The 21,761-nt window shown below is 46.4% G+C and overlaps 1 protein-coding gene across 4 annotated transcripts in view; it reads right to left on the reverse strand.

Moving 5' to 3' along the window:
* Positions 1-7,016: 7,016 nt before the first annotated feature.
* RNF114 (ring finger protein 114) overlaps positions 7,017-21,761 on the reverse strand; it is a 43,362-nt gene continuing 28,617 nt past the window's right edge. The window contains exons 1-6 of one of the 4 annotated variants that reach the window (XM_077166975.1): positions 19,128-19,307; positions 15,208-15,358; positions 13,249-13,355; positions 12,789-12,903; positions 9,949-10,056; positions 7,017-8,832 (exon numbers count right to left, since the gene is read on the reverse strand). In XM_077166975.1, the coding sequence (XP_077023090.1) occupies positions 8,767-8,832; positions 9,949-10,056; positions 12,789-12,903; positions 13,249-13,355; positions 15,208-15,358; positions 19,128-19,273 (693 nt within the window). In that variant the 5' untranslated portion in view covers positions 19,274-19,307 and the 3' untranslated portion in view covers positions 7,017-8,766. The other 3 variants (XM_077166994.1, XM_077166983.1, XM_077166987.1) reach the window with 3 other exon arrangements.

Here is a 21,761-nt window from a genome sequence, read left to right on the forward strand (position 1 = left end):
AAAAACTCTATTATTATTGTATTTTTAATTTTTGTCAAAAATCAGTGGAAATTTGCTTTCTCTCGTTATATAAATACCTCCATAACAGCCTTGCTTTTGCCTCATGCCCTGCAAAGCTTAAATGTTCACTCTCCACCCTCAACAGTCAGCTCCAAGCCTGCAGATCACCACTGTGACCTCAGCACCTAGGACGGGTCTGGTTTATAGCAGGTGCTCAATAAATAAGGCTGAATGAATGAACTATTGAACAAAATAATTAACTACATTAAAATATATAAAGAAATATATGTAATTGATAAATAAAATATAAAACTAAAGTGAAAAAGGTCAGGTGGACAGATATCCAATAGGATGCCTTTTGTAGAGAAGTAAATTAGTGCCCCTTTGGTCCAGGCTGCCCTGAAAAGAGACCCAAGAGCCTGGTTGCCTCCGGGGAGGGGAGAGAAGCAGAGCTAAGGCAGACGCTTATTCTTCCCAGACCTCTTTTGAAGGATAGAATGTTTTATTCTGCATGCGTTATTACCGTTTGAAAATAGCTCTTTTTGTGGAAGACAGGTCCTTAGAGCTCCGCACGAATCTGAACCAGAGTCGGGGGGGGATGCTCGGGAGGCGGGAAAATGAGAGCGAACTATTTTGTTTGCTTGCGGTCAGCTCTTAGTTTGGGACGCAAAATAACCTCCGAAGCCCTGCGCGCGGCCCGCGGGAGGCGCCTGGCTCGGAGTTCAGCTCCTCTCCCCCTTGCTCGCCGCTCCAGCCCCGCTGTCTCCCTCCGGTGGCGGGTGGGGGTGCGGAGGCTCCGGACTCGGGGCCTCTCAGAGATGCTGGGACTGCCTGCAATGATGTAAATCAAAAATGTTCCAATGGGCTTTAGAAGGCTGCCGTCTATTTTAGATGTTTGTATTTAACCTACTCCATCGGCCCATGCGCACAAGTTACACAGAGCAGAGCCTGGATGCGGGGTGCCCCAGGCCCCTCCCTGGGGCTCATTTCCTCAACCGTCACCAGCCTTCTTGAACCAAGGTATCTTTCCATGGATGCCTTAGATTGGACATTTCTATAGACTTACTTTAACTGGGACATTGTCTTGGCCTTAGAACTGTAAACTAGCAACTTATTAAATTCCCCTTTTAAATGCCATTCTGTTTCTAGTATACTGCATTCCAGCAGTTAGCAGACTAGAACAACCTCTTTCCTTTTCACCCAGTAACTCGACATACGAAACAATCCAACATGCCCAGCTGGAATTGTCTGTAATAGTTAAACTGGTGACAACCCAAATACTCATCAATAAATAAAGTATGCGCCATCCTCATAAGGAAGCATCACGTAGCCACTAAAAATAATACCACAGGGAAATGGAGAGATGAAGTATATCCATGGTACTCCATCGGATATACTATGGAGTGAAAAACGCGGGTTATGCACAGCAAGGAAAGCATCTGCCCATTTTAGGTTCAGCAACAACGGAAACCGTGGTGTCCCAGAGACGTGTAAGAGCTCCACAGCGGCCTGGAAGGGTCTTCCTGGTTAGCCGGCCAGGAGTTACTGGTTTCCCCTTTAGAATTTTCCACCCTGCCCACCTTGCATTGTTAAGCTATCTTTTAAACGAAGAACATTTTTTAACATTGTGCATTTTTGCTTTCTCATTTTGCATTTATTCTATTCCCTTTATCTCTACACATTCACATACATACACATTTTCTTCTGAACCATTTGAAAGTAAATGGGAGATGTCACAGTCCTTTGCCCCTCAACTCTTCAACATGCATCTCCTAAAAAAAAGGACTGTCTCTTATGTGGCCATGATTTGATTATCAAAATCAGGAAATCTAATACTGATACTGAACTCGCAGTCCACATTAAATGTTGCAACTGGCTCAGTAGCATCCTTCATAGCCACCTCACCCCCCCACCGCTCCAGATTCAGTCCAGGGTCACACAGCCTGCAGTCAGTGTCCCTACCTTTTCAGAGTCCTTTAACCTGGACCAGTTCCTCACCTTTTCCTGGTCTCACTATGACCTTGACATTCTGGAAGGTTCTGGGCTCCTTGGGAGACTGTCCTGTGTTTTGGGTTTGCCTGGTGTTTCCTCATGCACATCCCACGAGCCTCTCCCTGGTGTGCCCCACGTCTGATGACACAGACTAATCATTTGGTTAGGATGGCACCTCCTGGCTTCTCCAGCTCAAAGTCATTATTTTCCCTTTGTAAATAACCGGGGAGGTGGTTTGAGAAAATGTATCTCGTGCTAGCAAGTTTTACAATCAGAAAAGGTACTGCTATTTCCTGTTTTCAAAGTCCTGCAACCTGTAAGAATTAAGTTTGGCCACCTGGTTCTAACAGTTGCCCAAGGCCCTGCCCTACGCACAGTCCCGGGTCGTTTCAGCAGATCCTCTTACTTGATAGAAAGATTTCCCAAGCTAGCCTAAGGATGGATTGTGTCTGAGGCCCGTTTCAAAAGATGCAGGTTCCCAGGGACATCCAGACCTACAGATCAGAATCTCCAAAGGACAGGCCCGAGAATCTATTTTTTTTAGCAATTCGTATCTTCAGAGCAGTTCGGAAGCCCCTTGCTTACTGCTGGTGTCAGTCATCAGACCTGGCCTGGATGATTGGGGCCTGGGGTGGGGTGCCCTGGGATGTCCCAGGGATGCATGAGACAAAGTCGTCTCATTGGAGGCTCAAATGGTAGAGCACTGATTTTGTGCCAATTTCTGGTTCTAATGCTTTACATGGGTTATTTCACAACTCTATGAGAAAGACACCTTTATTAACCCCATTTTTACAGATGAGGAAACTGAGGCACAAAGAGCTCAGAATTTGTCCTACATCCCAGGCAGTGAGAGCAGATGCTGGGAAGAGGAGCTTCCTTGCAGGCTGTGCTGAGGACTGTGCCTCTGATCACAGCTCTGCAAAGTCCTTTAGTCCCACACTTCCTGGCTTAGGCAAATGACTCTCCTCTCTGGCCTCCAGGCTAGGGAAGGGGATTCAGTTGGACTGACCTTCCTGCAGTAATCTCCAGCGCCTGGCGGTGACCACTGAAGAACTGAAAGAGGGAGAGTTAAATTACTTGAGGGCTGACTCGGCATCAGGAACTAGAGACGAAAACTGTCATCAGTGTTGTTTTGGTCAAGAAGGTTTTCTCAATCCCGTGATGCCGGGTTCTGTAAAATCAGATCATCTCACTGGAGATGTGACTTAATCATGAGTGGTTGTTAAACTGGATTAGGTGACGACATGTCTCCACCCATTTGGGTGGGTCTTGATAAGTTTCTCGAGTCCTATAGACAAGGAAACATTTTGGAGAATGAGAGATTTGGAGACAGCAGAGAATGCCGCAGAACTATGAAGCAGAGTCCACCAGCCAGCTGCCTTTGGAGATGAAGAAGGAAAACACCTCCCGGGGAACTTCATAAAACAGGAAGCCAGGAGAGGAAGCTAACAGATGACGCCAAGCTCACCATGTGCCCTTCCAGCCGAGAGAGAAACCGTGACCATGTTTGCCATGTGCCTTCTCACTTGAGAGAGAAACCCTGAACTTCACCAGCCTTCTTAAACCAAGGTATCTTTCCCTGGATGATTGAGATTGGACATTTCTATAGACTTGTTTAATTGGGACATTTTCTCAGCCTTGGAACTATAAACTAGCAACTTACTAAATTCCCCTTTTTAAAAGCTGTTCCGTTTCTGGTATATTACGTTCCAGCAGCTAGCAAACTAGAACAATGGTTCTGTGGGAGCAAGATACTTGACATTTTGATTTTGATTTAGACAGCCAGACTGCAACTGGGAAAGCAAAGGCAGCAGGTACTAAATAGTCCAGACTGCAAGTGCACAGTCCTTCGGGGGGTGGTGGGTATGACTCACATGATGGGCAGCAGGAAGACCCGTAAGGTTGGCACACGGAGAGAACAAGTGTTGTTTGGAGCTGGGGTGGATGCGGGAGGCTAGGGACACACACCCAGGGCCTTGCTGGTCATGGTGAATGGTTAGGATTTTAATCTGAAGATCATTACTGGAGCCACTGAAGGGTTTTAAAGGCAATAATAAGGCTTGGATTTTTGGACAGTTGTTCTGATTTCTTGGTGTAGATTGGATTGCAGTTGGGCTAGAAAGCAATGGAGAGGCCAGGTAGAAAGTTATGACAATAATTCAGGTGAGGTAATACTGCTTTGTAAGACGCTGGTGACAGAGGTGTGGGAAAAACACAAACATATCCACCTAGAGACTAAAATCAACATGACCTGGTAATACGGGGGTGTGGAGGTAGACAAAGGGCTAAAAGATGACGCTCAGGTTAATTCACGAGCAACTGGTGCCATCTGTGGGGATAAAGACCCCTAGCATGTAGCCTGGGGAGTCAAAGGACAGGACGAGGGGTTCACTTGAGCCATGTAGAACTGGAGATGCCCTCAGGTCACCTGGGTGGAAATGTCCTTGAGGAAGTGGGCTTGGAGCCCCGGACAGCTACCTGGCCTAGAACCTCTGACCTGGGTCCACTGACACACGGACAGTAGTGAGGAGCAAGGAAGGGGTGGTAAGCGGGTAACATCTGCACAGGGAGAGGGTGTAGGGTGAGTACAAGAGCCTAGCACAGGGTCCTGAGGATACCAACAGTTAAGAGAAGGGAACTCGGAGGACACTGCCAAGGAAACAAAGGAATGTGGTAGAGAAGTAGGAAGAGAAACCAGGACGGTGCTGCAATAGAAAAGCCCACAGAAGCAACTAATTCTGAAAGGAGGGAGGGATCAAGAAAAATAAACATACTGAAGAACAAGTTAGATAAGAACTAATGTATTTGCTGAGTTTAGTGGCATGTCTTGTCTTCGATGATGAAATCAGTTTTAGGGCTGGGAACTGGGGATTGCCAAAAGCAGGCTAGAGCAGTTTCAAGAGTAAAACTGGGAAATTAAGGTAGTGAATGGTGTCAACTAGCTCAAGGTCATGGCTGTGAGCATAGAGGAAACCTGTGGGTTAGTAGTTAGAAGTGGGAGAAACCTAGACATGTTCAAGTGCTGTTTGGAAAGAGCCAGTAGAGACAGTCAAGTCACAGGAGAGAGTGGGAGAAGGCACAGGCGGAGAAAGGAGAAAAGGCCTAGATGCTACTAGAAGCCTTTTGACTTTTGGCTTCTAATTTCTTTATGAAGTTGGAGGTAATTTATTTATTTAAAAGCTACAGCTTAGTAATCCTTTACCATGAAGACTTACCAGTTTGTTTGATTAGTATCTGAATCTCCAGTGCCTAGAACAGTATTGATACACAAGAGTACTCACTAAATACTATGCATGCCTGAATAAAGGGAAGAGTGCATTTTACCAGTGGAAGTTAAAAAAGCTTTTTGACCAAATTGCAGATAAATCTACAGATGTCTATTTTAAATTACATATATATTGAAAACAAATGTACAATACTTCTTTGCCCACTCACACATTTTTAAGAAACTGTTTTATCCACAAGCATCTCTGACGTGAAGAGTACCTGACGTCATCAGAGCCACCTAACGGGGCTGCAGGGCACAGCCTTTTTCATTTCTGGAAGTTGCGGGACGGCTGGCACCTGATGTGTCTGTGCCTGAAGCCAGTACCTGCAGTCACACCCCCAGCCACAAGTGCCCAATCATAAAATGTCTGATTCCCCCCCCAGTTGCTCCCCTTGGAGCCTTCTCCCTGACTCAGAAAGTGACCTGTTCTCCTAGTCATTTGGGCCCCAAACCCAGCAACCTTTCACACCTGAAATAAATACCTGACCGAACAGACCCCATCAACCCCCGCCCCCCACGACCACACAGCTCCAAGCTACCAGTTGTGTGGCTGCCACCTCCCTGGTCTGCGTCCACTCTGTCCTTCCAGTGCCCTTCCCACCCAGCCAGAGGACCCTATTTACACCTTAGCTAGACCATGCCACTCAGACTCCCGCAATGTTCCTTTCTCACCGAGAGGTACCCAAGCCACGTACTTGGGACCACCTTCAAGACCCTGCATGGTGTGCCTCCCACAGACACCCGTCACTCACTCTCTCCCCGTCCTGGCCCTACTGGCCTCCTCCTTGCTGCACTTCAAGCGCAGCACACGTGCTCCCATCTTAGGGCCTCTGAGCTTAGCTCCTTCTGCTGGCTGGGGATGCTCTTTCCCTACCTTGTCAACGGGCCTGTCCCCTCATCTGATTCAGGTCTTAGTTCTAATGTCATTTTCTTCATTTATTTTGCTATGACAAGGGATTTCAAGAACAGCCCCAGTGTGTCAGACCTTAAGAAAACAAAGGCGCAAAACTGCGACTTCCTGACATGGACTAAAAGTCCAGGACTCAGCTGATATTTAGGCAAAGGTGACCTGTACAGACGTGGGGAAAAGACTCCCAGGTTTCTGGCTTGCACAGCTACCAGTATCATCCATTGCCAAAGCGAATGATACAGAAAATGGAGGGGCCTGGGGGGAAGAGACTGGAGATGCTGAGCTCAGCTTTGGCCACATTAAATCGAAGCTTCCACTGGGCTCAGGATAGGCACTGAAAAGCCCAGATGTGCACAGGGTCCCACCCACACCTAGCGTGTATAATGCAGCAGGCATCCAGCTAGGGTTTTGCAGACGTTGCTCCTTAAATCCTACCATCCTTGAGGCAGGTTCTATTTCCCCATTTTATAGGAGGGAAATATTCAGGACACAGCCGGGGGCAGAGCACCGAACTTAATTGCATCCAGGACCTGAAACCTTAACTTGTGGAACCCATTTACTATGTCTCAGGGCTGCTGCTACGTCATCTGCTATGCTTTACTTTATGGGGCACTTTTACTTCCTGTCTCTTTCGACCCTCCTGTGAGAAGTGAAAACTGTGCTCCTTTTGCAGAGCTACAGGCTCAGCAAGATCCAACTGGTAAAGTGTCAGAGCTATAAGAAGTCAGCGTGGCTCAAGTGACAAACATGGACCTTCCTCAGAAAGAGCAGGAGCCAGCCAGAGGTGCCCCAGGCTCAGACATTAGCAAAAGGTGTTGAAAGAAAACAGTCACTACAGCTTACCTGTTGGATAAATTATGAAATTTATTTATATTTCACCTTTTAAAAGCCAGAACATAACAAATTTCACTTTCTGGAAAATCATCTTATTAGAAATACATGAAGTGCACTTAGCCCAGGAAGGAAAGCCAAGTTCCCTGGGGGGCCAGGGAGATGGGCACGCTCTGACCAGCTCCCTCAAAGGAAGGTTTTGTCAAACCGCCCTCCGAACTTCTCCAAAGACAATCTCAACTCAGAGTTTTGGGTGAACTTTCTCCAGAAATTACCGTGAAGAACTTGACCTTAACATCTGGGTCCTCCCAAGCAACAGCACATCAGAAAAACATATTTCCCCAAACGGGCCCAGGCTGGAGGACAGCAGCGCTTGGCCCAAGACCCTCCACCATCTGCAGCCTCGGCCACTGCCTAGAAACATTCCTGTATTTAAACGATGTTGCACATGAAAAAAACAGATTCTCATACACCTTCCGGTTGATTATAGATTCTGCTTTTCCCACAGGTAGGCCAACAGTTTTATAGCCTTACATTTATTAATATTTGTGAAATATCTTTAACTTCAAGTGTCTCAATCTGTTATCCGAGCAAGCTTCCAGAAACCCACTGCTGTTAACAACTGCTCATCAGGAGATGCGCTCTGCGTTCTGAATATCTGTCTCATGTGAGACAACTGGGTGTGATATCAGATTTCCTATAATCTCTTTCTGCATTTAGAAGGGAGGTTTCAAACTCATTTACAGGTTGAAATCAGGTTCAAGGATACCACCTGTGACAGAAAAACAACGCTAAATTTAACCTAAGATACCAAACAGAAAATAAAAGAACCAGTATCCACTGGAGTCTCCACAATCCTTCCTTCTTATTCACGCGAGGTCTCCTCTTCATACTTCAAGGACAAGAACGTAAGCAAGCCCCAAATAAAGAGGTATAATGGACCTTCAAGAGTACCACATTAGTTTGAAAATCAGAACCAAAAAGCTATGGCCCTTCTGCTGTTTAGCTAAACCTCCTCCCCACTTATGGATATACAGTTCTTTAAACTTTTCTAACCTAGAAACACCTACTTTCACTAAAAATATATGGTTACACCTTATCCTAAAAAGGCACCATGCAGGCATTTAGGACTGAACCAGTTAATCTCAAGGGTGTGCAGGGGTAGCAGGAAAATATCACCAATCAAAACTTCCAGCATCAGACCCTGCTAACCTGGAACATTCACCCCAAAAGGACTTGTGAAGCGCACCCCAGGATGGTAACCCAGCGCTGCCAATGGCCGCCAGCAAGAAGCGCCACAGCATACTGGGAGATTCACCATGGCGCCGCTCTGGAGCGCACACCTCCTAGGGACGAGAGAGGAGGCGAGTGTCTCACTTGTGCTATTCATGACCCAGAAAAGAGCTCGGCTGGCTTGAAGGGCCTGAGAGAGGAGCATCGGGTGGGAAGGACAAGTGCAAAACAAGAATAGGTGGAGAAGTCAGATTCTCTTCCAGAAGTAGCTCTAGGAAGTAACTGAGGACCAAAAAAAAAAAAAAAAAAAAGACTAGACCATGTGCCAAGAAAGGTTAACAGTAGGGGAAGACAGCTTTGGCTAGGGCCCAAGGGAAAAAAAGAGGGCTCTGAGCTGGGAACCCTATTCCCCGTTCTTAATGCCACAGGTCCATCCCACGTCTGTTGTACATTTGAAGTGTGTGAGTCAGATGTTTCACGCTTTAAGAGTAATGGAAGCTCTGGAATATGAGATGGACAGCAGAGACTCTGCTCACTGATCGATGATGGAGCGCTGCAACACCTGATTCATCATGTCCTCTTCGTCCACATCGTAATCCTAAGGGCGAAACACAGACCGGTCAGCCTGGGCCGCGCGCCTGCAGAGACACCCTTTCAGCGGGAGAGGGACGACGGCGTGGTGACGCACTGTGGAGGGGCTGCCAGGGACCAGATCCCAACTCCCCCACAGGCTATGCTAGCCATGTAACTCTGCAAATCAATTACTCTCTCGGTGCCTCTGCTGTCTCATTCTTAAAGTGAAAATAATGACAGTCCCTCAATCAGAGATTGGAAGGCCCAGCCGCAAATGTATGACACTTACAGCCAGGCAGAGACCAAGAGCCCAGCATGTTTCAATTCAGCTCATCAGCAGAGGAACGCATGCTCAGACACACTTGGCTGAAGTGTCATTTCTGAGAGGGTGGTTTGGTGCCCAACTAAGACTGGGCTTTTTAGGACCGTAAGATACAACCATGAAACTAGCCTTTTAAATTTTAACAAGGCAAAATTATCTATTTAAGCACTTTCCTGAATTAAACTCATCTTTACAGCATTAACAGAAAGGACAGCTGCTCTGAAGCCTAAATTTCAGGCATTCTGTTGGGCTGAGAATACACTTTATGACAGTTTAGGAAAGATCTGTGCTTCCCTTCTCCGGTCTTGGAATTTGGTCAGAGACCAAGTACTACTCTACATCCTAGCCTGACCCCTATGTATGTAAACAAAAGGTTTACTTCAAGCAGTTGGCCAGATTTATTTATCACTATAATGCCAAGCCAACAGTATATCCCTTTAAAACCACCTAGCTTGAAGGCGAAAGTGACAAATCTGAAGACCAAATTTGCTTAGTGGATGTACAACCGAAATACTTCTTAAAACATTAAAATCGGTGACACTTCACATGAAGTATATGCATTTCTGGCTCCTTGGGAGGCGGGAGTGAGGGGACTGCAATTCTCTGCCTGTATTTCAGCTGGAGTTGACTGGAGCTAGCCTCACTGCTCCCGTCCCATGTGGCTCATGAATATAAGTCCCATGGCTGCCATGCCACGGACTGGGAGCCAATCACATCAGAGGATGAGGCTCAACAATGGGGCCCACAGCTCCCCACATAAGAGAAGTGAGAGTTGTACTGCACCCCAGAGAGAGATCAGAGCCTGGGCTCCAGACTCACCACAAAAGTGTCGTAAGAAAACTGGTGCCGGCGCTGGATGTGCTCTATGAAGTTAGCGCTGCGGTAGTTGGGGTCTCCCCAGGGCATCGAGGCACATATAGGACAAACCTTTCAACAAAGAAGGGAGGTCTTAGGCACCCAACGTCCAGGCTGACATCGGTCTCTATGGCCTGCACGTGGCCTCCTTTCTTCCAGGACACCTTACCTCATATACCAGCTGGAGCCTGGTCACTCCTTCCCAAGTATATCAGCATCCCAGACAATACTGCAAGTCCCCGCTCGAGTCAAATGACACGTGGGGGCAGGCAAAGGCTTAAATCATGATGACCCTTTCTGGTTTCCCTACTGTGGTCAGAAAAGTGTGTCAGCCCAGGGTGGGGCACAGGATGTAGTCTTCCAACCCAGCATCTAAGGTGATCCAAAGGCATGAAGAGAAGAGCCATGTTCCAGATAAGCCAAGTCCCAAGGAAGTAAAACAGCCTAATGGGCTAATCTGACAAAGTCGAGCGGGATAAAAGGTTGATTTGCACTTTGAAGGTTGGGAGGTATTGAAAAGGCAAAGAGGGTTCTAGGTAGAAAGAACATAAAAGGCTGCACCAGGAGGGAGGTAGCGTGAAAACAGTTCCATTTTGCAATGAAGAAATGGTTAAATAATGGAACAACCATGTAGGATGATGGGGTGGAAGCCAGACTCCAGACGAGATAAAGGAGAGACAGAAAAAAACAGCAGCAGCTAAAAAACCTACAAAAAACCTTTCAGGGGGAAAAGAAACAAGGCTACCTAAAGAACCTCCTGGAGTGAATGTTTCTCTACCAATTAGACACGGAAGACTCGGGCATGTCTGAAGGAACAGGAAGACAAGCAGAAGTACAGAGAAAAGCTGAAGGTGAGAGGAGAAAGCAGGTGGGTGAGGTCTTGGGCGCAGGGAATAACGCGGGACATTTACTGAGCTCTTACTCTGTGCTAGGCCCCAGGCCTGGTCTTTTAAAGATCTGAGAACTCAGGTAGACAAGAGTTAGATTTGGAAAGGAGGCTTCTTCCTTGACACAAAGGGGGAACGACAAGGACAGGAAATCAGAACTATAAATTCAAGTGCCAAAGGAGCTGGCCGTTCTGGGAAATGACTACAGCAGGCTGGTTGGTACAAGGACATGCGTTCCATTTACTGGAGCAGTGCTTACTTGAGCCAGTCAGCTCTTCCTAGAACTTCTAGTTTTTCAGGTGTAGAGCACCAAGATTTAGAAATCTGATTTTTAAGGTAAGAGAAAGTAGTATGTGTTTGGGCCAGACATATCTCACAGGCTACCTGTATGTGACTTAGGGGTGGACTGGAAAGCTCCTGAGATGAACAGAAGAGATAAAGAAGGAACACAGCTGATACTCTGAACTTCTTGTTAAAAGCAGGATTCAGTGTCATCTACAGGACAGGGTCAGTTAATGCCAGGAGCTTAATGAAAACAGACTGCCCAGTAAACCACTGGAGAGCAAACAAGGAACTACAAGGGTTGCCTAGTGGCAACAGAGGTGGGGGCCACGATGGGTCAAGCCAGTGCAGCCTGTACTGCGCGAGTGGGAAGAGCAAGGAGAGCTCTCACTCTCTGGACTCCGTCACAGGACAACGTGAAGAGGCCAGGGAGCCCAGGGTAAAAACCGGCTGCCCTGACCAGAATTTGGACTTGGCAAAAAGTTCATTACAGTCAGGAGAGTTATGGGGTATTCCTGAATTGGTCAGTTATATCTTTAAGATTTATGACAGGAAAACAATGGTACCAGGTCTATTAAAAAATTAGCACTAATTAGTACTTTTGTACCTTACAAAAGGTCAGGCAAACTCTAAAGCCTGTGCTCCACCTTTTAAAGCAATGAAGCTGAAGTCTGCCCATAAAACTAAATACACTGTTCAAGAGAAGAAGCCTGAGATAAATGGGTAATTTACCAAAACTGAAGAGGAAGTTCTATTAAGACCTAGTCTGTTAATTACATTAAGAAGGAAGGGTTAAATCAATCACTGAGATAAACCAAATCCATTCGATTTTTGAAAAAAGAAACTACATGCCAGTCTTTAATATTTAAATAAAATATCAACAGACTGATTAGCCCTTTCCTAATATTTTCCATCTCATTCCTCTTTCCCCACAACTAGGAGGAAGCTACTCTCAAAGGGAAAATGACAACTTCATGAAGGAGAACAAACTTGGTGGTTGCACATGTGACCCAAGTCAGCACTGTTAACCCCTAAGGCGGCTCACGTGGGACCTGGCGCTGACGCAGCATCCCTGCCAAAAAGGGCGAGACCTGAAACTAGTCATGAAGAATCAGATGAACCCACAGTGAAGGGCATTCTACAGAACTGATCTGTCCCCTCAAAAACGTCAAGGTCATGAAAGACCTTGAAGAAAGGCTAAGGACTAAAAAGACATGACAACCAAATAACACAATGGAGCCAAGATTTTGGGACTGGGGGACTGCTATGAGGGACATTATGACAACCATGAGAATTTGAACATGGATTCCACATTAAATTACATCAATGCTAAATTTCCTGAAGGTAATAATTATTACATACAAAACACATGGTTTTGTAAGAGAATGTCCTTCCTTGTTTTTAAGAAATAGAAACTGAAGTATTTAAGAACAGAGGGTCATGGTACCTGTAACTTATTTTCAAATGGTTCAGCAAAAAATATGTATGTATAGGGCATGGTAAAGCAAATACAGCAAAATGTTCATTTATGAATCTAGGTGAAAAGTACACAGGAGTTCTCTGTACTGATTCCTGCAATTCTTCTGTAAGTCTTACTTCTACATAATAAAAAGTAAACAAAACAAAAACTCTTACCACAGATTTGGTGTCTGTGCTATGAGACAGTTTGCAGTGCTCCACAAGTCCTTCCTGATCAAAGTTCTTCTCGGGACAGTAAGGGCAGGGAAAGGTGTAACGGTTTGGGACATTCCTGGAAGATGAAAGTCAAGGAAAAAAAACCTCTGTGAGTACTTATAAACACAATTTCAACCACTGTACATTCCAAAAAGGGGCAAAGTTTACTGTGTTATGTCAAGAATTATGATTATCACTTCAGAATCAGCATTTTGAACATAATGGCACAGCTAAAGTTTGAAGTGAACAGAGCTGTTGTTCTCCCTCTTTCTGTCATCCCCCCAAAAAACTTAGATCATTTGTACGCAGTTTAACAATTATACCTCCACTTTCCCAAACTCATGCCACTAAATCCTTGAACATGCAAAGCCAACATGCAATGTGCGACGTCTGCTAGGACAAGACAACCAGCACCGCTTACCTTGGCTGCAGGGACGCGTCCTTCGTGGTGGCCTTCACACCCTCCATGATGTAGCTCTGGTATTTGGAACAGGCAGCCACGTGGGCCCGGATCTTAGACAGGAAGAACTAAAGAACCAGAGCCCCAAGTTAGTGAGTGTCTTTGATCAGGCCCAACACAGTTTCAGAGCAAGGGCAAGGTGGAAACCAGGCCGAGGGCACCAGGCAAACACCCTCACCAGACTCCTGGCCATGCCAACAGGGCGGATACCCTGACGCGTTATTACGGAGTTTCTGTTACTACCAAGGGACGTTGTTACTTGAAATCAGGACATCTGCTTCCTCTCCAAAATAACTCTCCTAGAGGCTCACTGCACTCAAGATGGTCTTTGCTCAGATACTCGAAACCCAGCCATGTTTCTTAAATTTTCTACACTAGCACTTAAACTCCTCTCCATACACAAACCAAGGACCCATTCTGTCTAGTGCAACAGAGAGAAGGGAACATTTACATAAAAGGAACTAAAAGCTACTAATTTTCAATATGAATGCCAAATTGTGATGATGATCTTAAAATCTAACTCTATCTTCCGTACAAAACCTAGGCTTTGCAATAGGAAGAAGAAAACCCAGAGTGTTCGTCACAGCACAGGCATTCTAGAAAGAAAGAAATGTAAGGGATGAAGAAACAGGGTTAGTGGGAGAAGAAAAACATTTTTGAAGGTATGCCCATAGTACAGTCACTAATTTTTAAAACGGAGGAAATAAAAACACCTACAGAAGTAGATATAAAGCATGTATAAAGAGAAGGTAATAGGAAACTATTGCAATATTCTGAGTTTCTAAATTAAAGGAAATTACCAGATATAAGTTCCAGTAATTGATCTCCAGTATCTGAGCCCCGTCCTATGATGGTAAAGGACTGCTGACTCTGCTAACACAGGCCTCCCGATGAAAGGGCTGGGAAGAGCTCTATTTATGACTGTAACAGTGCACTAAGCACCCCAGTACTGAACCTCTCCGAAAGGAAGGAGATGCTAAGATACCACAGAAGGAGGCAGGTGTTATAAGTAACAAAACTGACATGCAAGGCTATCTAACAGGTCATTACATGAAAAAAATCAAGTTGTAAATAATGGAGAAGAAAACGCCCAAAAGGACATTATTGACACAACTGAAAAAACTGGAAAATGGGTTACATGCTTTATATCAGTGTTAACTTTGTTGAACTTGATAGCTGTACTTGACGTGGTCACATAAGCAAGTGCCCCATTCTGAGAGCACTGAGTCGAGAGGCATGATGTATGCCACCTGTTCTCAGATGATAAAAAATGGACAGATAGAATGATATAACAAATGCGGCAAAATGCTAATAGTAGTAATTCTGAGTGGGGGTATGCTGGAGTTCTATATTATTGCTACTGTATTATTCTAATATTTTTTGGGGGGTACATGGTCCAGGAATTGAACCAGGGTCTCCCGCATGAAAGGTGAGCATCCAACCACTGAACCAGTATTTCTGTATTATTTTTGCAACATGCTTAAAAATTCTAAGCTTCAAAATAAAAAGAAAAAAAAAAGTCAAGTTGTAAATGTATTATAGTATTGTCTTATTTTGTAAAAATCCCACATCTGCTTGTAAAAATGATACATCTGTTTGTCAAAGGGTAGAAAATCTTATGCAGTCTTCTAAATGGAACACTTTTTAAAACCATCCTTGAAGAATGGAGTGGAAAACAAGTTACATTATTTTATATTTTTGTATTGTCTGGAATTAATAAAATTAATAAAATGATTTTTAAAACCAATAAGATTATCAAAATGAAATACCTCAGCCACTGCCACAGGTAACGAGCCATGCACACGGACTAGTCCGTCACCCACCCATGCTCTAACTTCTGAGACAATGAGATGGCAGCTCTGCATTTTATCCCAGCTCATCACAGAAAGACACGGACTCTCCCGCTTTACTTTGACATACATTTTTACGGCAGCCATGGCAAGAAGTCTCTGTGCTCTCGATCTGCCGCTCGAGCTCCGCGGCTCGGACGCCAGGTGCCAGAGCGCTGCGACACACCCCACAGACAGGCTTCTTCGGCTTCAGACATTCCTGCAGGCATGCAGAGCAAAAGCTAGAACAAGACACACAGAGAACCTCCGTCATGCATCATGGAGACTTGACAACAAAAATGGATAAACTCTTAAAAAGACATCAATGAACAACAGATTAAAAAACCAGTTTGCTCCCTACTCCTGGGCCAGAAACTGGGGAGCAGGAGGGAGAACTACAAAGAACAAACATGTCCAGCAACAGAAATAGATGCAAACTACGATGATACATGGCAAAAGGTATTAGGGTTGAGGTAACAGTGAAGTTTCAAATCTTAACTCCTATCACTGAGGAAGGAATCTCACCGGGATTCCCTGAACCTCTGTCTTCTCCTCTGTGAGATGGAGAGCATAGTATTTGCCTCTAGGACTGCTGGGAGCATGAAGTTATGCACAGAGAACACTTAGTACAGTGTCTAGCACATACGAAATGCATCGTTAATGGGTGCTGCTATCATCAGAGGTAAACGCAAAGTGCTAGAGGACCCGAAGGTGACAATAATTAGTTGTGACTAGAGGACAGGGCTGGTAAGATTTCAGAGCAGCATTCACAATTAGCCTTAAAAGGAAGAGTTCAGTTGGCAGAGAAGGTTAAGAATATTCTAGGCCTTTAGGTTTAAAATTTCATGATGAACTAATAGACTTTTACTTACAAGCAGTAAGGAGCCAGAGGTTTAAAGCAAGGTATGAACACGATCAAAACCTAATTCTAGAAAAAAACTGGTGATATCATGGTTTTCTTTACTCGATTGTTTTAGGTGAGAGGAGATAAGAGTTTTGAAGTAGAAACCAAACAGATGGCTAAAGGCAAGGGACTGCAAGGACCTGAGACAACAGAAAATGAATTCAAGAAACTATTCAGAAGCAGAATCAGTAGGACTTGGTAACTTACTGAATTTGGAGATGGAAAGAAGGAAAGTCAAAAATGCCCAAGCAGGTGGTGATGCTGGGATGAAGTCGACAGAAAGAATGACAGGCTTGAAAACATCCTAGCTACTTCCCCAACCTGACAGATTTAAGATGGGATAACAAAATTTGCCGGGAGGGAGTTGGGATATCTAATCAAAGGTAATTTCCTGCATGCCTGATAATTTTTTTTACTGTTTCTCTTAAGAATTTTCTTTCTGTTTGCATAAACTAGATATTAATGTGCTAACAAAATTCTAGATCAGGCTGGGAGAAGGCTGAGGGCAACAGTGGTGAACTGTAGACAAAGTCCCGTCCTCACGATGCTTATGTTCTGGAGTGGAAAAGCCCACAAATGCTAATTTCAGATTAGCTGAGGTGTTACTGAAAGCGTCTATGAGGAGGTGACATTATTCAATTCGAGCTGAGACCTGAAACTGTAAGGAGAGAGCACACGGATCTGGACAGAGTTCCACACAGAGACGACACCAAGGGCAAAGCGTGCTCAAAAGGCTGAAAGGAAGGTCTGTGGGCTGCGATGTGGCAGGGCACGAGGGGAATAAGCAATGAGGTCAGAGAGGGAGGCAGGGCCTTGTACCATCACTTATTGTGCCTCTTCTCAAAGGCGCTTGGGGTTACCAGAGTAACCCAAGAGAGCACATAGGGGCCCCGGGGACACAATGACCCCAACCGCAGCAAGGAGAAACCAAGCAGCCCAAGTCTCCGGGCAAGCCTACACTGAAGCATTGCTCGTCCATCAAGTGCTCACAAGCCGCTCTGCGCCTGAGTAATGGCCAATCAACAAAGCTGCGTTCAGGCAGTCCCTGCATCTTGGGCTGGCTTTCAGTTTCTATATCCGATTCATGGGCCTTTCTCAAATTCAGCCCATTGGATGCTCCACCCTTTCTGTCCTGGTGTTCTTTCGAAACTCCCTCCCCTTGGGCACCCAGCCACCTGCCCCTCCCCAACTACATTCCACTACACTGGAGAAGGATATAGTCATTCAGGGCTTGAAATAAAGTTTTATAAAAATCTAATGCCCCAGACAGAGCTGCAGGGATGCGTAAGTTTTCAAGCACAGAAGTTAACACAAAAGAACTAGGAAGACAAGCAGCAGTTGGCTGCAGCTGGGTGAGAGTTCTGCTGGCCTCACAGAGGTGCTTCCATCTGTCCTCAATCAGCATTCGAATGGTCAATAATGCCCTTTAACCTCTGACCTGGGAAAAGTTCAGTTACTTCAAGGAAATTTCAAATTCTGCTGCTTTTCAGTTGGTAAACTGTGCTGGGTCGCGCCTCTTTACAAATGTTAACATTAAATGAGATCCAGCAATTAATCCAAATTTTGGTAAACTTCAATCTAAAGAGAAGAGGACCCACTGAGAAAGCTACCTGAACTCTGTTTCAACTCTCTTGAAACTTGTTTCCATCATTAACTTTTTAGTTAATTCACTTATTTCCCGATCACCCCTCACATGCACGTTTGTCCCTTGTTGTACTCTCCAAATATATGACTTCAACATTTGTTAACACTTATTTACAATCAGTTCACGGGACCGTCAATTCTGAAGGCAAAATCACCTAGTTTACAGTCAGCTGAACAGAAGATTGGAAGACGGTCAAACATTGTGCTGGACACTGATATATGGGGAGGGGCAAAACAGATATGGTAACCCTAAATTTTGCTCAGTGCAAGGGAGGAAGCCCCAGGGGAGAAGGTGAGGTGGGAGTAATTTGGATGGGATGGGATGAGGGAGGTATAATTTAAATTGGGACTGAAGGCTGAGAAGGAAGGAGGGAGGGGGTATACAGACAGGGTAGGAGAGTTCCCGGCCAAATGAAGCCCAAGTAGCTACAGCCCAAAGCTGAAAACAGTTGAGTGGTCTAGAAGTGAGCGGTGGCCAGTGTGGCTAGCGAGTCCTTGCCAGGTGCCAAGCACTGCTCTCTGGTCTGGAAAACAGATGCCTGCAGTTCAGTCGGGAAGATTTAAGCAGTGGTCCCCTCACCTGTACAACTGCCGCCAACCCTGCTCCTCCCTTGAAGGACTGCTATAGGAATAAGCAAGAACGGCCATGACGCCCAGCAGACCCCCAGGGGTCTGCTGGGCCCAGAGGCTCGTGAAACGTTCCCAAGTTCAATGCCCGCGATAAGCGTTAAGGGAGGCCAAGGAGGAAATGCCAACTCTCCACGGCAAGAAGCGGGTGGCTCGGGGTTCTACAACTCTTTCAGCTTAGGCGCGTTGGTCTGCCTGCGGAACGAGGCTCAGACGCAAAACCAGCCCCCTCCAAGGACTCAGTGGACATCCTCACATATATCTCCTTGGCGTCATAACCAGCCTGTTAACACACGCAGGGCATAGGGGCCTAATCTAAAAGCGAAGGGAGCGAGCCCCGTACGCCTGGAGAAAGGCCCGCCACGCCCAACTGCCGCTCCCCAGCCGCCGGAGAAACCGCAGACCGGCTGGACGCGCAGACTTCCCCCTCTTTCAGTCTAGGTCAGCGTTTCTCCAACCTCGCCGCACACGAGAACTGACTCGGCAGAGCTGGCTGCGCGGCGCCGGAGGAGCTCCATGTTCTGGAGGAGACCAGACGAGGCCGTCCCTTCCGGCTCTTGCGGGTGGAGCCGACAACCGCCGGCGGCAGGCGCGCGGCTCCACTGACAGCAGGTGCGCGGCCGACCGAGAGGGCCGCCCCCGAGGCAGGCGAGGGCCGGGAACCTGGGGTGAGCAGGCGGGAGGTAAAAGCGTCCCGCCGACCCCCGCGACCCCGGAGGTCTTGGCTGGGGGCCTCGGCCGGCGCTCCCGCCGCGGAGCACTTCCCGGGCGGGCCTCACCCTGGTATCCCTGCCCCCCGGTCAGGCGCCCCCTCCCAGGCCCGGCCCGTCGCTTACACGTGTCCGCAGGGCACCTGCACCGGCTTCTCGAACACCTCCAGGCACACGGGACAGGTGAAGCGGCCCAGAGGGTCGGCCTCCGCCGCCGCCGCGGGCCCCGCCAGCTGCGCACGGCCCTCACGGTCCTGCTGCTGCGCCGCCATCTTGCTGCAGCTGAGCGCCCGCAACGGCGGCTGAGAGGGAGGAGCCCGAGGGGGCGGGGTCGAAGCCGCGGCCGAGCCAGCGCGCGGGGAGCGGAGCGCAAAGCCCGCTAGCGCGGGGGGCGGGGCCGGCGCGGGGCGGGGCCGCGGCCGAGCGAGCTCTCGCCGAGCGGAGCTCAAAGCCCGCCGGGGCGCGGGACCGCGGCCGAGTCAGAGAGCGGGGAGCGGAGCGCAAAGCCCGCTAGCGCGGGGGGCGGGACCGGCGCGGGGGCGGGGCCGCGGCCGAGTCAGAGCCCGGGGAGCGGAGCGCACAGCCCGCTAGCGCGGGGGCGGGGCCGGCGGCGGGCCCCGCCCCACGGCCCCTCCGAGTGGTGGGAGGGAGAAGTCGAGGGCAATCTGGAAAATGTGGACACCAGATCCATAGGCTGCCAGAACTGGGATGGGCTTTGTGCTTCAGTCACTGTTTTCCAAATTTATATTGTTCTGTGCCATCTTTTTTTTTTTTCTCCGTGTAACTTTTTATTTTAAAAAATTTCAAGCCTTCAGAAAAGTTACAAAAATGTACAACGAACAGCCATATACCCTTCACCTAGACTCACCAGTTGCTAATATTTGGCTACATTTATGCCTTCTCTCTCTCTCTCTCTCTCTCTCTCTCTCTCTCTCTCTCTCTCTCTCTAGCTCTCTCTCTTCACACACTTTTTTTGCTGAAGCTTTGAATCTTTTGGGACTTATTTACAGACATAATAACCCTTCACCCCAAATACTTCAGCATGTATTTCCTAAGAACAAAGACATTCTCCTTCATAAACACAGTACAATTGTCATACTCATGAAATTTCACACTTGACATAATTCTATTATCTAATATATAGTCTACGTTAAAATTTCCCCACTTCTCAGTAATGCCCATTATAACTGAGTCCCCCAACCCCATTCCAGGATCTTAGGGAGCAATTGATATTAGGTTGTCTTTTTAGACTCCTTCTATCTAAAAGAATGTCTTAGCTTTTTTTTATTACATTACACATAACTTTATTATAGTGGTAGAACTACATTTCATTTTTTTTACATAATTTTTTTGAAACATAACATACAAACACATTCTTACCATATGATCATTCCATTCTTGGTATATAATCAATAACTCACAATATCATCACATAGTTATATATTCATCACCATGATCATTTCTTAGAACATTTGCATCAATTCAGAAAAAGAAATAAAAAGAAAAAAACTCATACATTCCATACCCCTCCCTCTCATTGACTGCTAGTATTTCGATCTACCCAATTTAGCCTTTGTTTTCCCTATTTTTTTCTATACCCCTGACCAGTCCCTTTCATTGATTGCTAGCATTTCAATCTACTAAATTTATTTTTCCCCCTATTATTTATTTTTAATCCATGTTTTACTCATCTGTCCATACCATAGATAAAAGGAGCATCAGACACAAGGTTTTCACAATCACTCAGTCACATTGTAAGGTGTATAGTTATAGAATCATCTTCAAGAATCAAGGCTACTGGGACACAGCTCAACAGCTTCAGGTACTTCCCTCTAGCCACTTAAATACACCTTAAACTAAAAAGGTGATATCTATATAACGTGTAAGAATAACCTCCAGACTCTGTTTGGAATCTCTCAACCACTGACATTTTATTTTGTCTCATTTCACTCTTGCCCCTTTTGGTCAAGGTTTTCTCAATCCCTTGATGCTGAGTCCCAGATCACTCTAGGATTTCTGTCCCATGTTACCAGGAAGGTCCACACCCTTGGGAGTCATGTCCCACGTAGAGAGGGGGAGGGTGGTGAGTTTGTCATGTTGGCTGAGAGAGAGAGAGGCCACATCTGAGCAACAAAAGAGGTTCTCTTGGGGGTGACTCTTAGGCCTAATTTGAAATAGGCTTGACCTATCCTTTGCAGGGTTAAGTTTCTTATGAATAAACCCCAAGATTGAGGGCTCATGTGTCATCTTTATTACTAATAGTTCTCTTCAAATCAAGTCACTTCTTCCTTAAACCTAAGCAAACAAGTTTTAAAAGGAAATCAGATATCCCTCCTGGGCTGCCAATAGGAAATCAATGTCACTTATCATTTATAGAGGGGAACGGTAAAAATAATTAGAATGGAAGCCAAATATGATTAATTTCAGCTTCATACGGTTGCTGCTGGAAAGGAATATTGGCCCTCCACACAGAAGCGTTGGCGGTGGGAGCGAGGGGCAGGAGTCAGCATTACCTGCAGCTGTGCTCACCTGCCGCAGGTACGGGGGTGGGTGTGGGGGGTAGGCTGAGGCCTGGAAGGTGGCGCTCATTTACCAGAAAGAGCAGCCTGGAACCCAGGTGTTTGGAACCCAGCCTTCTCCTCTTCCTACTGCTCCAAACTGGCTCCGGTATGCAGCCTATTTACCAAGACATATTTTTAAAAATAGCATGTGGGTTAACAATTCTATGCTGTCCTCTGGACCAGGAGAGCCAAGGATCAA

Source organism: Tamandua tetradactyla, chromosome 1 (assembly GCF_023851605.1).
Source record: "Tamandua tetradactyla isolate mTamTet1 chromosome 1, mTamTet1.pri, whole genome shotgun sequence".
NCBI lineage: Eukaryota > Metazoa > Chordata > Mammalia > Pilosa > Myrmecophagidae > Tamandua > Tamandua tetradactyla.